Genomic DNA, 13,781 nt, shown 5'->3' with positions numbered 1-13,781 from the left:
CAAATAAATCCTTGGGAAGATAATTTATGACAACTCTGGGTTTGAGATTATCTGCAGTACAAACTGGCCTCTGCAGAACCACAATGCGAGCCAAACAGTAACTTAGCAGCTAACAGAATTGTGCCCTGGACTGCACTGTGCCTCTCTGCTCATCAGAATCGATGAAGTGTACAGACCGTCATAAATTGTTGCAGAAGATTGCAGCACTCGAGAGACGAGGATATTCAAGCTGGAGAAGCCTTTTGAACCCAACGACACTCAGCCAACATCATCTTCTGCAGTCATCAGAAATCAACTCGGCGAGATACAAAATCAGTGAAGTCATGTGCTGTGAATGGGATTTCTATGTGGTGCTAAACCTACGGATAAGACTGTACTCCCACAGAGGGCAAGATTTATGGATTCAGTTCAGCAGACTTCAGCAAAAAAAAAAATGTGTCCACTGGTGAATAAACACTTCAACTTATTCTACATGTTTGGTTCCAGTGATGTCTGCCGAGAGCAATCAGAAGTGCTAAAGCAGGATTTGGTTGAGCTGTTTAATTGTCTGAACCAACTGGAGGCTGGACCGCTGCCAGCCGGTCAACGGAGGGATCAACAGTTCAGCAGCCTCTCAGGACTCGACACATGGCTCAGCACAACCTGCGCTCTGAAAGGGATCAATTATATTGATAACTTCAATCTGTTCCGGGGACGCAGGCATCTTTTCAGGGCAGATGGCCTCCACCCATCGATGCCGGGCCTGAGATGATGCACCCTGACACACAGCAGCCTCGATGTGATGGAGACAAAACATCACGGCCTCGATGTCAGCGTGTTGACGACCAGCTCGTGGATCATTCTTCTAATTCCTCCTTCCTTCACTCTCCCCTGCCTCACCCCTTTTAGGATTCACTGATACAAAAGGAAGTGTTGGTTAATGCTATAGCATTAAAGGAACAGTGTGTAACATTTCCAGGAATCTATTAGCATCTGTTTTCGTTAGTGTATAATCACCTGAAACTAAGAATTGTTTTATTGTTAGCTTATAATGAGCCCTTCATATCTATATAGGGAGCGGGTCCTCTTCACAGAGTCCGCCATGTTTCTACAGTAGCCTAGAACGGACAAACCAAACACTGGCTCTAGAGAGAGCCTTTTCGCTTTAATATGTTACCTGAAGGCCACCGTAGTTCTCCGAAACATTCGTGAAACTGCGATAACGTGAGCCGCAGATTGCAAAACCGTGGTACCACGGTTTTGCACTCGGCGGCTCACGTTACCGCAGTCTTGGAAAGGGAAGAGTGAGCGGAGGGGTACTCAGTTGGTTGCAATCTGCAACCACACCACTAGATGGCGCCAACTCCAACACACTGTACCTTTAAATCTACCCCCCACAGTCACTGCCTTATTCTATTTCAGCTTATTTCTATCTTACTTTGTTATTTTTTTAAATCCTATTTATGCGTATTATTTTATTGCCTTGCATTTCTTTTTTATCTTTTCTTAATGCCTTTCTGTCTCACATAAAGCACTTTGAATTGCCTTGTTGTTGAAAAGAAAGGTGCTATACTAATAATGGGACTTTCCATCATTCGGTGGAAAATTAGTGTGTGGGGCTTTTGAGATAAAGTCATCTGCGGTCCTTCTATTCTCACTTCCTCACAAACATATTTAGCCTGATTTAATAGTAGATGAAGTCATAGTTTCATGACTTCCTCAAATGAAATCATCAAAGGCAGAGGCTGAATTCAAACTCAATGTTATATTTAGGCGGGTCCATTTTGAATTCCTGTAAGTGCATTGGGAAATTTTAGAAAATGTTTTCCTCTTCAACTTGTTTATAAAACACAGCCATTTAAAGGTAGGGTTGGTAGAGATTTTAAAGACATATTTTTTATATTAGTTGAAATTCTCAACCGAGACATCCCAACAGCAATCAATAAATCAAATGCTTTGAAAAAAAAAGGAAAAAATACGGTATCTGTCACCGGAGTCTACCACAAGTTTCTAGATTGACAGCTGTGAGCACTAACAATAGTCATGTTCGTTGTTTACGTTCATAATAATAATTTTGAGGGAGTGGCTTTGGATGGAGACTTTAAGGGACGGACTGAGTTGCCGACTTTCTCTCTAATTTAAGGGACTTTTGGAGCTGTTACTGCTGTTTTTCGTTTGGATCATTTTTAAAGATCTAGTGTACACTTGCTCGTTTCTCAAGATTGCCCATCCTGCCTTTAACTACATTTTTTTTCTTAAAAAACAAACAAAAAATTAAACCATATATACTCTATGTTCACCTCATTTAATTATCATCTACCTGTGACTTTATGTGGTGTAGTACAACAGTATATCAACTTTTAGAGGTTTTGTATTTTAGAGGTCAGTAATTCGTAACACAGATGACAGGCTTGTAACCTCCACCCTTCTGTCTGAATAACAAGATGCTATCCAATATTATTATTTTATTATGCAGTTTTATTATCAGTTTTACTATCAGTTCATTTTGATGAGATTGTCCAAACTGACATTTTTGTGTCATTGCCTTGATGACAAAAGCACAGCAGGTTGACCAACAGGGTCTTTAGCTCAATACCTGCAAAACAGATGCTGTTGGAGCATGGGGTGTGTTGATGGATGAGTTCGGTAGCTCCTGTCTTGCATGTTGCTGGTGTCATCTGCAGGGATGAGGCAACTTGCCAAGTCAAGCACTTCACTCTAAATGTGAAAGTTACAGGTTGCAGGTGCAGACACACAGTAGACATGACCACAAATCAAACGGGAAACGCAAAGTTACAGAGGAAACAGAAAGGGGAACTTTATAAAATCGTTACGATAGCAATCAATGCAAATTAATTCTACATTTTTATTTTGCTCAGCAAGCAGATGTTGAACATATCCGCATCTGACCTTCATGTGCGTGAGTCATGCTGCAACTTTTTCCACTACATGTGGTATTAACTGACTGAAGTGTCAAAAGGCCTTGTATTATTCGTACATAACATTAAACCAGTGGCAATTTTAGACTCTTTTTAGGGATGCTCAAGCACACCTAAGTTTCTAAGGAAGGAGGCTAAATAACATTCCGATACTAACTTGAATTTTGGCGAGAGAAAACTGGCGTGGACATTTTCCCTTGACCTCTGACCTCAAGATATGTGAATGGCAATGGGTCCCATGCATACCCATGAGTCTCCCCTTTACAGACATGCTCACAATCAGTTTGGGGCAAAAACATGCAGTTTTTTGCAACCCCAAATTTGCTGCAACTTGCGACATAACAATGAGACATAATAGAGCATGGGAATGGTCATCATATACTTCCATCGCAATGTTCTAAGCCTTATATACTTTCACAATTGAATTCATTCATTCATTCATTCATTCATTTGTGTTTATTTATGACTAGATTTTTGTGTTTTTAGAATTTGTGTTAATTTATGACTAGAACAACTTGACACACAGTACTGAGCTGCATTTCAAATTATCTTCATGTTCCCAGCTTTCAGATGATGTACAACGGGTTTATGTGGGTCTCAGAGGGTTAATTATAGGGCCTATTATTATTATTTTCTGAAATCATTTTTTAGATTTTGCAAACTTGTGTTAGAGACAGGGGACAAAAAATTACAGGTTCAAAGGGCTTTATTTAAACAGGTTTAATATCCAGTTTTCTCGAATAAAGTCATAATGTTACACACTCCGGTACAGTAGGTGGCGGCATGAACCTTTAACGTCGGTAGTCTGCCAGTAAAACCAAAGGAGAAGAAGAAGTAGGTAGTTTAATTTCATGATGGCGCAGATTAAGATCACAAGTGATTTGAAACGTTAGCAAACAGAATCGCTGAATGTTCTGACAGAGAACGTTGGGCCCAATTGTCCGTTATTACTATAGATATAGGTTATAACAGGATAACATTAAATGAGAAAAGTTTATCTACAGGAGAATAAATATTTGAAAGCAATACAGAGTGATTGAAAGCCTTTATGCATTATATTCCATTAGATTTGGAATTGCCACCTCATGGCGCCTGAATTTTTGTGTTTTCCTTCACATAAATAAAGACATTTCCACCATAAATTGATGCATAAAAATTCCCTTGAATGCAGGAAAATAACTGTTTCATGCTCAAAATTTCAGACCCCTAGATCCCCAGATCCCCCCATCTTAACATGTGTCCCCCCCTTATTGAAACAAAAACTATGTGCTCACATGTCACGTTGTCATTAGGGGCAGAGCCCCCCTAAAGGTCTGATCATAGGTTCACCACTGCATTAAACGATGTACTAACATGGACTATAATTAAAGTCATCTGTGAGCAATTGTGGCTTGGACACAAATAAGTAGATGACACTGACGAAGACAGACGTATGCATGTTTATTTATGGATGTCCTGTAACCTAAATCTTCTCCGAGAAATGGCCCATCAGTATGTCAGCTTCCTGAAAGAGAGACTTCACAAACCATCACAGGTCTTAAAGACAAAACCATTTCCATAAATAACGAATTGCAGCTTCATCGCTTCTGTTAAAAGTCATGCAGTTTCTAACTCTGGTGTCATGCAGATTGTGGGTTGTATTGAGGGCAGTGTTTTGAATTTTACTGAAACCCATAAAGGCTGATAACCTTAAATAAAATAGTTCATGGGCTATTTTGCTGTAAGTGAGCTACTCAGCAAGCATTTAGCATTTAGCCTACTACTTTTTATAGTCTGACATCCGACAGATGTTTGCGTGACCAGCTACCAGCAATGAACAGAACACCAAAACCACTTCCTTTTCTTATTATAGTCCAAATGGAGAAGTAAGAACTAGACAGCCATATGAGTGGGCCATTGATTTAGATTTCTCTCATTCCACATTGCCAGTCGTTCCTTTACACATCTCTCTTTACTTGCAGCACATTGCGTACATATTTATTTATACAAAGCCTTATTCTTCTTGGAACTATATCAAGATCACCAACAATGTAAGTGACAGATTGCATTAATATATACTTTTATTTTGAAACCTGTAAACTCTTAATTTTTAGAACACAACAAAGAACTCTAAAGGAATACTTACTAACATTTGTATTTATATAGTATTATTCTGTTATTGTATGGTTCCGTCATAAATCCTGATGATAAAAGGTGATATTTTTTCTTTTTTTTTGGCTACTTTAAAGACAGCCTTGCACATTATGAAATGCACAGTAAACTGTTTTAGGGTTTAACATCACTTTAGCATGAGTTTACATCAGTTTCGGGAACTTGCTGTACAATTACAATCATGTATTCACAAATACGTTCTCGAACAAAACTGAAAACTTCTGTGAATGTGTAAGGGATGAATCTGAAAAGAATCACTTACTCAGTTAGTGTTTCATGAAAAGTTTCAAACAAAACAATACAGGCACCTTAGCCAATAAATCAAAGCTATATCAATGTTAAAGGTTCCTGCCGGTGTTTCAAATGACATATACGGTACAGTATATTGCTGCTGACCATTTTTGTTTGTGTTTTTAATGTATTTAAATGGAAGCAACTGGTTTCGATGTAAGCATGTTCAGTAATAATTGAATTTGTTTGAGATCTGTGGATATAATGCTCAGCTCAGCTCAAAATTCCATTTTGTTGTATTCTGTTAGCCAAAATAATTTCCCACTTGATTGGACTTGATATTCCAAAAACCATAGTTTGTGATGCAAGGTAGTTAAATAGCAAGCCGAACTTCAGTATATAGGTCTTTCAGGCCAGCATACTTTTCAAATGAATCCACACTTTGAAGTAACATAATGCCAGCTAAAAGCTCACTGTGATGGGTTCAAATTTTACATCTTTGCAAGGTTATTTGCATAATGTACATGGCTGTATAGAAGGGAAAAATCCATTAAAAAATTATGATATAATGGTTACAAGTAATCTAAAGTACAGTATATGTGATTTGCAGTGGTGGGAGAAGGCAGTAATACACATTGTAGATATACTCAAAATGTCACTTCAGTAAAAGTACATGAGTGATGCATTAACAAATTACTTAAATGTTACCGTTGGTAAAGGCGGGGTTAATTGTAATGTATATACTACTGGGTAGCTTAACCTACAATATTGTACCAATTTATTAGTTAATTACATTTTGTATGAATAATTTGTATATGCTAAGTAACTAAAGCTGCCAGATAAATTTATTAGAGTGAAAAGGTATAATATTTGCCTCCAAAATATAATGAAGTAGAAATATAAAGTAGCATGAAATGGAAAAAAAATCTCAATTGTACCTGGAACTTTCCCATAAATACAATAATTGAGTAAATGTAGTTACCTACCACCACTGGTGACTTGTAAGAAATAGGTTGAAACACAAACAGAACAAAAACATAATTTCGGTTTGATTTTAGCTGCCCCATAGATTATATAGTAAGGTGCTATTATGGGCTTCTATTATGGGCCAGCCACGCATGCTTTTAATGCATGTGAGCGTGCCCCACTGACTATCTCACGGCCGCCGCTCTGCATTGCTCTCATACGGCGGTTTACAGCTGATAACGCCGGCGATGGCGCCATTGCGGAAGTATAGCGCCCACCCTCCAGTTCCCCTTAAGGAAAACATTGTTAGCTCGGTGAGCAGTGTTGCCATTGTTTTCACGTTTGTTGGCACCATTAGCTATGAGCCGCCGGCTCTGCCGTCGCAGTGTTGAGAGCCGTGTGGAGGCAATAGAAATGCTACCAATCTAGCATTTAGCACATTTAAAGGTACTATATGTAACAATTTACATGTTTTAATCGCTTTATATTGCCAATGTGTGTATGGATTGTAACGTAACTTAAAAACGGAGACCTTCCCCGACTTTCTCAGTTTCCTATAACAGTAGCTATGCAGCACGGATCTGCTTGGTTGCTTCATAACATTAGCTGATAAAGTAATTTGCTAGCTGCAAGCTAGTTAGTATCATGGAACCAGTGGTTCAAATAAAATATAGGAACATTACAGAACATTATGAGGGGGATAATGCCCGACGAGCTGTCCATTATCAGGAATTAATGGACGACATGGAGAGATGACAGGATGCTGACTGCAGTTAACTTAACGGCCACAGGTGTCATTAATAACAAGGATCTTCTGAAAGTTACATATAGTACCTTTAAGTCTGTATTCCAATTCTCATTTTAAACTTAATTGCTATCCCATGTCTTCTCAGATACCAACATGAATGGCTTCGTCTTCCTGTTGTACTACATAGTAATCCTGGGTGCACTATTGTGTGGAGCTCAAACTACCCCAGGAACAACTAATGATAATGTTACGAGTATTACTTCCAACTACTCCACTGCTCCAGCTTCTGAGGCATCACCCCCAGCTGATCCCACCAGTGTTGCCAGCAGTGTTGCCAGCACCGTGTCACCTACAACAGTCTCACCTTCACCTGGCCCACAGCCCACCACCACCACCACCACTTCCTCCACCACACCTATCGCTGTGTTTTACAAGAAAGAATGTCTTCCGGTATACATGGTGGCTGGCGGACTGATCATAGCCTGCGCTATTCTGCTGCTTTCCACTCTGTTTCTGATGTGTAAGGTGTGCCAGTTGAGCAAACGCGTCAAGATGCTGAGCGACAACGCCGACCTGATCAGCACCTCTGAATACTGGATGGGAACCGCCAAGAGGAACAAAAGCGCGTCAGAGACGGAAGTCAAAGAGACCACCGTGTTGATGGCTGACATCGCTCAAACACAGGAAGAGATGGGCAACGGTACCACCAAGGAGGAAGGAGGGAACAAGGATGGCCCAACGGGAGAGGAGAAGGAGGTGGGAGACGCTGCAAAGAGTGAGGAAGCTTCAAATGTAACCGTCGCTGAAAATGCATCAAAGCCACAAGAGGAGGCCGCTGATTCCCAGTCCACCAAAGCTGTAGCAGCCTCCACCGCGAACGGCAAAGAGGAACCGAAGGATGTGGTGTAGAGTTGTGTGTGTGTGATGCCAAAGAGCTTCCTGAGCACCTGCCTTTACTTTCCTATAGCTTTACAAACCCTTTACAGTAAATAAAGGACACTGTTTTCAGCAGCTTTTGCTTTGCAGTAACTTAGCGTGCTGCCAAAACTGTATTTCTCTGTTATTTGTGTGTTTTTTTTATATTAAAATATATTAATATTGTAATACACATTTGTTGAAGTCAATTTGTGTTTCACACTCTTTACTTTTTGAGATGGACACACATTAATGACATACAGTATATGACACATGCAGCACCAAGAGCACCTGACCTGTAACCTCACTCTTGCCACCATTTCCCTTTTAGTTGTGGATGTGTGTGTGTGTGTGTGTGTGTGTGTGTGTGTGTGTGTGCGTGCATGCGTGCGTGCGTGCGTGCGTGCGTGCGTGCGTGCGTGCGTGCGTGCGTGCGTGTGTGTGAGAGAGAGAGAGGTCTGCTTGATTAGCAAGCAGAGAATGTGCCTCCTCTGGGCAGTGCCACTCAACTCAGAAAGAAACGCTCTCTTTCACCTCAGCCAGAGCTGACAAAGCCGAACAAAAAAGCTTTTCAAAAACCCCAATATGCGGTTGTTTCCGCCGCCTTGTGCAGATATTTGTTCGTCCGCTTACTTGTGACGTCGTGATGGATGTGAGCTCCCTTCATTAAAAGTCTGAATAGTTTGTCCCTTCTCAACGCAGCCCCTGCTTCAACTCTAATAGCAAAGGGGGGGACACTCTGGGTTGCGGTAGATAGCTGCAAGTTTTGAAAATGGGATGCAGTAAAAGTCAGCTTCAGTGAAAGTTAAAGCAGCAGTAGGAGCAAAGATGATTCAAAAAATTATTTTTATAAAACGGTCACTATATCCGGACAGTAGTGCATGAGACAGGTAATCTGAAAAAAAAAATCATGTGCCTCTGTGTACTCTGGTGTCCTCCGGTGCTCCTAACTGCATCTGCAAGATTTCACAGACCGGAGGAAAGCAACAAATCAGAGCCGAGTTGGAGCCTTGCCGTCTCTGAGCAGCTGTCAATCACTCGCAAACTCGGATCAAATGGTCAAGCTAGGCAGCGCTGATCAAATATAAAACAATATTCTGTTACTGTAATGCCTATTTCTCGCATAACATTTTCAGAAACATTTTTTGTGTAATTTAGCTCTAAAATGATTTGTTACCTGGCAGCCACGTTGCGATCAGTTGAGGAAATGCCAAGCACCGCCCACCAGCCGGACCAAACTTTCTCATTTTACAGCTAAACAGTAAACTACAAGATGTTTCTGAAAAAATGTGAGGAGAGAAATAGGCATTACAGTAACAGAATATTGATTCATATTTTATCAGCGCTGCTTAGTTTGATCGGAGTTCACTAGTGATTGACAGCTGCCTCCGTTGATTGAACAGCCAATAGAAACGCTCTCTCTCTGAAATGACCTGTGATTGGCCAAAGTCTCCTGTCACGGGCTAAATGTTTTAAAGCCTGAAAACAGAGCCATGAGGATGTGTAGAAGTCTAGTTTTCTCTCAGAACACTTTAATTACAATATGCTGAATAATTATTATGGAGTTTTTGCCCAATGACACCAAAAACATTGGGCCTACAGCTGCTTTAATGTCAAGCATTACCCGATTGTACGTCAAGCATTCAAAGTGAATGAGGTAAAACTTGCTATGTGCTAACACAGCTCAAATTGGCAGCATAGCATGTTGTATGCTGTGACAGTGCTGTGAGGCTTGTTGTAAGGGGCAATGACAGCATACTCAATCACGGTGCTGGTGGAAGTATAGGCAGGCAAGAGGGGAAAGTACAGAGTGAGGAAGTAACAAATGCATTGCAAAAGAGGTACTTTGTTCAGTTTACATGACAACTGAACAAAGACAAGTAGCAAACGAACACAAAAGAACAATGCCTCTCAGCTGCTCTGGTTACATAAATCAGGAATGCATCGTTATTTTGTTGAATTTGTCACATTTGAAATCACTTCCTGTATCACTGTTGAACTGTCCCCTAATAACCCAAAGCAATGATGTGTGGTAGCAGTGCAGCAATGCAGTGCAGCATTGCTGATGACAGGTAGGAAGCTGCAGTGGACTGGAGCAATAAATCTTGAAGGCTTTTTTGTGGCAGTGTCTAAATGTTTACAGGGGAAATAACAACCAATTACAGCACTTTTAGAGAAGGATACTATTGATTTAGGTGATAACAGTCTCATTTATTTTGAGTACAAACAGAGCTGAAATCAGCCAATTAATCTGACCACAACAATAGCTGCCACTTTAAATGCTGAAGTAAATCCTGAAAGCTGCCAGATAAGGGGTTGAGGAGTTTTCCTTTGCAGCAGCCTCATATGCAGGGACCCCTCCGGTATGCGCTCCTTTTTCTCCTTAGTTACCCCCCTCCTAATACTTCCCCCACCCCTCCCTGCTCACTTCTACTGCACAGAGTCAACCCAGAGCCTGCAGTGGCTGACCGCGCTAACTCCCAGATCCATACAGGCAATATCAAAGCTCTTCGGAGAGGACAAGAGGACCGGCAGTGAGGGCAAAAACCTGCACCGGACAAGTGAGCAAGGGTCAAGTTCTATGAGGGGAATTCAGGCATAGAGGGAAAAAAAAAATCACCTTCAGCAGAGTAGCAGCTGGTCCCGAGCTTGAGGACGGCACAAAAAGGAGCAGAGAAAAGTGACTGGAATGATAAGATGAGAAGGTGAGACTCTTTTTTACACACATATTCTGCCACACCCTCACTCACATACAGTTACATACTGCTGCAGTTTCAGCAGTGTAGAGCTCCCTGGCTGCATGGTGCCTTGCTTGCCTTTGCACCAGCTGATGCATGAGTTCTCTGTGGAGTCATTAATACAACCCATTTACTGAGCTAGTTCCCCTCCTCTGGGAGCTTGGAACTGACTGCTCTGACAACCGCCGACGACTGAACACGCCAACTGATGCCAGGGAAAATGACTACGGGGATTTCTCATCCTTTTGTGATGAACGGTGTTCTCGAATGGACTAGAAATATCCTCGTGCAGATCAGTTGTAGAAAACGACGCATTTCAAACCTGCTACTGATGATGCATGTGTGCAGTATGAGCATCCTGCATGGTTAGGGGGAGTCATGTAATGTGAATGTGAGAATCTGCAAGCAATGCAGTGATGTGCAGCAAACACTGAGCATGTGAGTGTGTGTGTGTGTGAGAGAGAGAGAGAGAGAGAGAGATTCTGGCAGAGGGTGGAGCTTTTAAAGAAGTTTTATTCGGCCCTCTGCAGTCACCGTGCTTCTCCTACAGATAGCAAATGTGCAGTACATCTCCTGTAATCACTATCCAAACACTCTGCAGGCATCATTTGACAGTGTGCCTCCTGGAGGTAAAGAGGATGCAGTGTGAGACAACCCTTAACTCCTGTCCCGTCTCCCCATCTTTCTTTCAGCAGGCATGCGCTGCTGAAGCTCCCCCCTAATGAGGCCCTCCTGGAACTCCTCCTCGTGTTGTTGCTGGGGTCGCACGTCCTCGCCGTGTGCCCCTCCATGTGCTCATGCGGCCGCAGTCACAGGGAGGTGGACTGCTCCTGGAGGGGTCTGAGGCAGCTGCCTGAAGGCCTGCAGCACAACATGCGCTCCCTCAACTTGTCCCACAACCGACTGCACGACCTGGAAGGCCGGCTCACCGCGTACACCCACCTCCGAGTCCTCGATTTGTCTCACAACCGGCTGAGCTGCCTGCCCGCCGGCTTGCCCCGGTCCCTCTGGCAGCTCTACGCCGCCTCCAACCGCATCCGGCTGCTGGACAAGAACGACACGGTCCACCAGTGGAATCTGCGGCTGCTCGACCTCTCCGACAACAAGCTGGAGCGAGCCATCTTCATCAACAACACGCTGATCAATCTATCCACGCTCAACCTGAGCCACAATCACTTCTGGACCTTGCCCACCAATATGCCCACGCACCTGGAGAACATCGACATGTCCCACAACTTGCTTGTGAAGGTGGTGCCGGGCTCCCTGGACCGGCTCCTCAGGCTGACTATCTTCTATCTGCATGCTAACCGTTTTTCCACTCTGCCAGTTGGAGTTTTCGACAAGATGACATCTATTAGAGTCATCACTCTGGGCGACAACCCTTGGGCCTGTCACCTTTACGCCGAAATCTCCTATTTAGTTTCTTGGACTCAGCATACCCCCGCTCGTGTCCTGGGATGCCCCTGCCACACCCAGCCCGTCTGTGGAGGGGTGCGCCCTGGCAGGAATGGAGGGTGGCACTTTGCCTCCTACAACCTGCCCCCCCTGGCAGCAAGCGCCCAGGACCTGAGCTCCACGCCCCCTGAGGCCGGCGTCACCGGGTGGTGGTACTTGTCTGTTTCTGCTCCACAAAGCACCCTTGAAGAGACCTCAAACACACAGCACCACCTCTTCACAGCCACGCCCGTCGGCATCTCCACCCTGCGACCCAGAAGCACACACCTAACTATTAATCAACTCTCTGCATCTGCTAGTCCAGCTGCCGCAGAGCACATGCTCCACACTGACTCCAATCTCATCTCTGACTCACTCCACACCATCAGCGACACGTCCTCTGTTTCTGACACAAACTTCATTACTGAAATGACACTGGCCACGGACCGATTCTTTACAACAGAGAGCCCCTCCGTCCAAACAAAGAAGACAACCACTCTTCGCACCAGGAGTGTGAGGAGGAAGAATCAATCCCTTCCTAACGGCATCAGCAACAGTGGCCCGACTCCTGCAACCTGCTCCTCGCTCCCGTTCCTGCAGAACCTGGGGCTCCTGTCTCTCATTCTGCAACAAGTTCTGTGAAAGACAAAAAAAACATGGACATCTATGAATTTACAGCACAAACAAATATAGCACACACAAGACTGTCGACTGTTGTAGTACTGTCATGTTACCAGCTTTCCCAGCAAAAGGCCATTTTACAAAACAAAGTTTAAAGGTGCAGTGTGTAGGATTTAGTGGCATCTAGTGGTGCGGTTGCAGATTGCAACCAACTGAGTACCCCTCCGCTCAGTCTTTCCTTTCAAGACTGTGGTAACGTGAGCTGCCGAGAGCAAAATCGTGGTAACGCCGCTCGCCTCGCTCAGAGGCCATCTTTACCATAATAACACTACTTTAGGAGCAACGGAATTCAGAGGGCAGCTGGCGGTACCATGGTTTAGCACTCTGCGGCTCACGTTACTACAGTTTCACAAGTGTGTCGGAGAACTACGGTGGCCTTCGATTAATGTAAAAATGCTAAGGCTCTCTCTAGAGCCAGTATTTGGTTTGTCCGTTCTGGGCTACTGTAGAAACATGGCATAGCAACATGGTGGACTTTGTGAAGAGAATGTAGATATAAAGGGCTCAATCTAAGCTAACGACAACACAACGGGTCCGTTCCGATCGCCTAGTAGTTCTCTGCAAAGTGGACTGCACAGGGTATTCAGCCATGTTAAGTAAGATTCCAAACTGTAGGGTGTAAAAATGCTCAGTTCAGGGTCCCAGCAGGAGTGTAACATTTTCAAAGTAGAAGCAACAGGTGTCCAAGTTGTTTACATTACCAACACTTGGAGGAAGTGGTGTTCCTTTAACTGACATTCCCTGAACACGAGCAGGAAGTAGGGACTACTGTTTATGTACACTGTGGATCGGAACACGGCTAACGGTTCTTTCAGGTGCTTATACACTAATGAAAACATAGTTATGAATGTTATATTTCATTTCTGCTAACAGATCCCCGAAATATTACACACTGTTCCTTTAACAATCCTTGCTATTCTGAATATTGTGTTACTTTTATAATTGGCCAAAAAAAACCAATGAAGTACCTTTTCTAATCACACTTTTTACAAGCCTCCA

General features: G+C 43.1%; 2 protein-coding genes across 3 annotated transcripts; both read left to right on the top strand.

The window, feature by feature from the left end:
• Positions 1–4,809: 4,809 nt before the first annotated feature.
• LOC119475178 lies at positions 4,810–8,120 on the top strand. Its single transcript, XM_037747638.1, has 2 exons — positions 4,810–4,948; positions 7,160–8,120. Exon 2 carries the CDS (start codon positions 7,168–7,170, stop codon positions 7,921–7,923), a length of 756 nt encoding a protein of 251 aa, XP_037603566.1. The 5' UTR covers positions 4,810–4,948; positions 7,160–7,167; the 3' UTR covers positions 7,924–8,120.
• Positions 8,121–10,280: 2,160 nt separating this feature from the next.
• On the top strand, positions 10,281–12,959 carry LOC119475296 (oligodendrocyte-myelin glycoprotein-like). 2 transcript variants are annotated; one of them, XM_037747826.1, is made up of 2 exons: positions 10,281–10,634; positions 11,363–12,959. In XM_037747826.1, the coding sequence occupies exons 1-2, from the start codon at positions 10,627–10,629 to the stop codon at positions 12,741–12,743; spliced, it is 1,389 nt and encodes a 462-aa protein (XP_037603754.1). In that variant the 5' UTR covers positions 10,281–10,626; the 3' UTR covers positions 12,744–12,959. The 2 variants fall into 2 exon arrangements, with proteins under 2 accessions (XP_037603754.1, XP_037603753.1); XM_037747825.1 differs by having other exon boundaries at positions 11,360–12,959.
• The last annotated feature ends 822 nt before the right edge of the window (positions 12,960–13,781 follow it).

The sequence above is a fragment of the Sebastes umbrosus genome, chromosome 17 (assembly GCF_015220745.1).
Source record: "Sebastes umbrosus isolate fSebUmb1 chromosome 17, fSebUmb1.pri, whole genome shotgun sequence".
In the NCBI taxonomy this organism is placed as follows: domain Eukaryota; kingdom Metazoa; phylum Chordata; class Actinopteri; order Perciformes; family Sebastidae; genus Sebastes; species Sebastes umbrosus.
The sequence above is the reverse complement of the archived record's forward strand: the minus strand, read 5'-3'. Positions and strand labels throughout refer to the sequence as shown.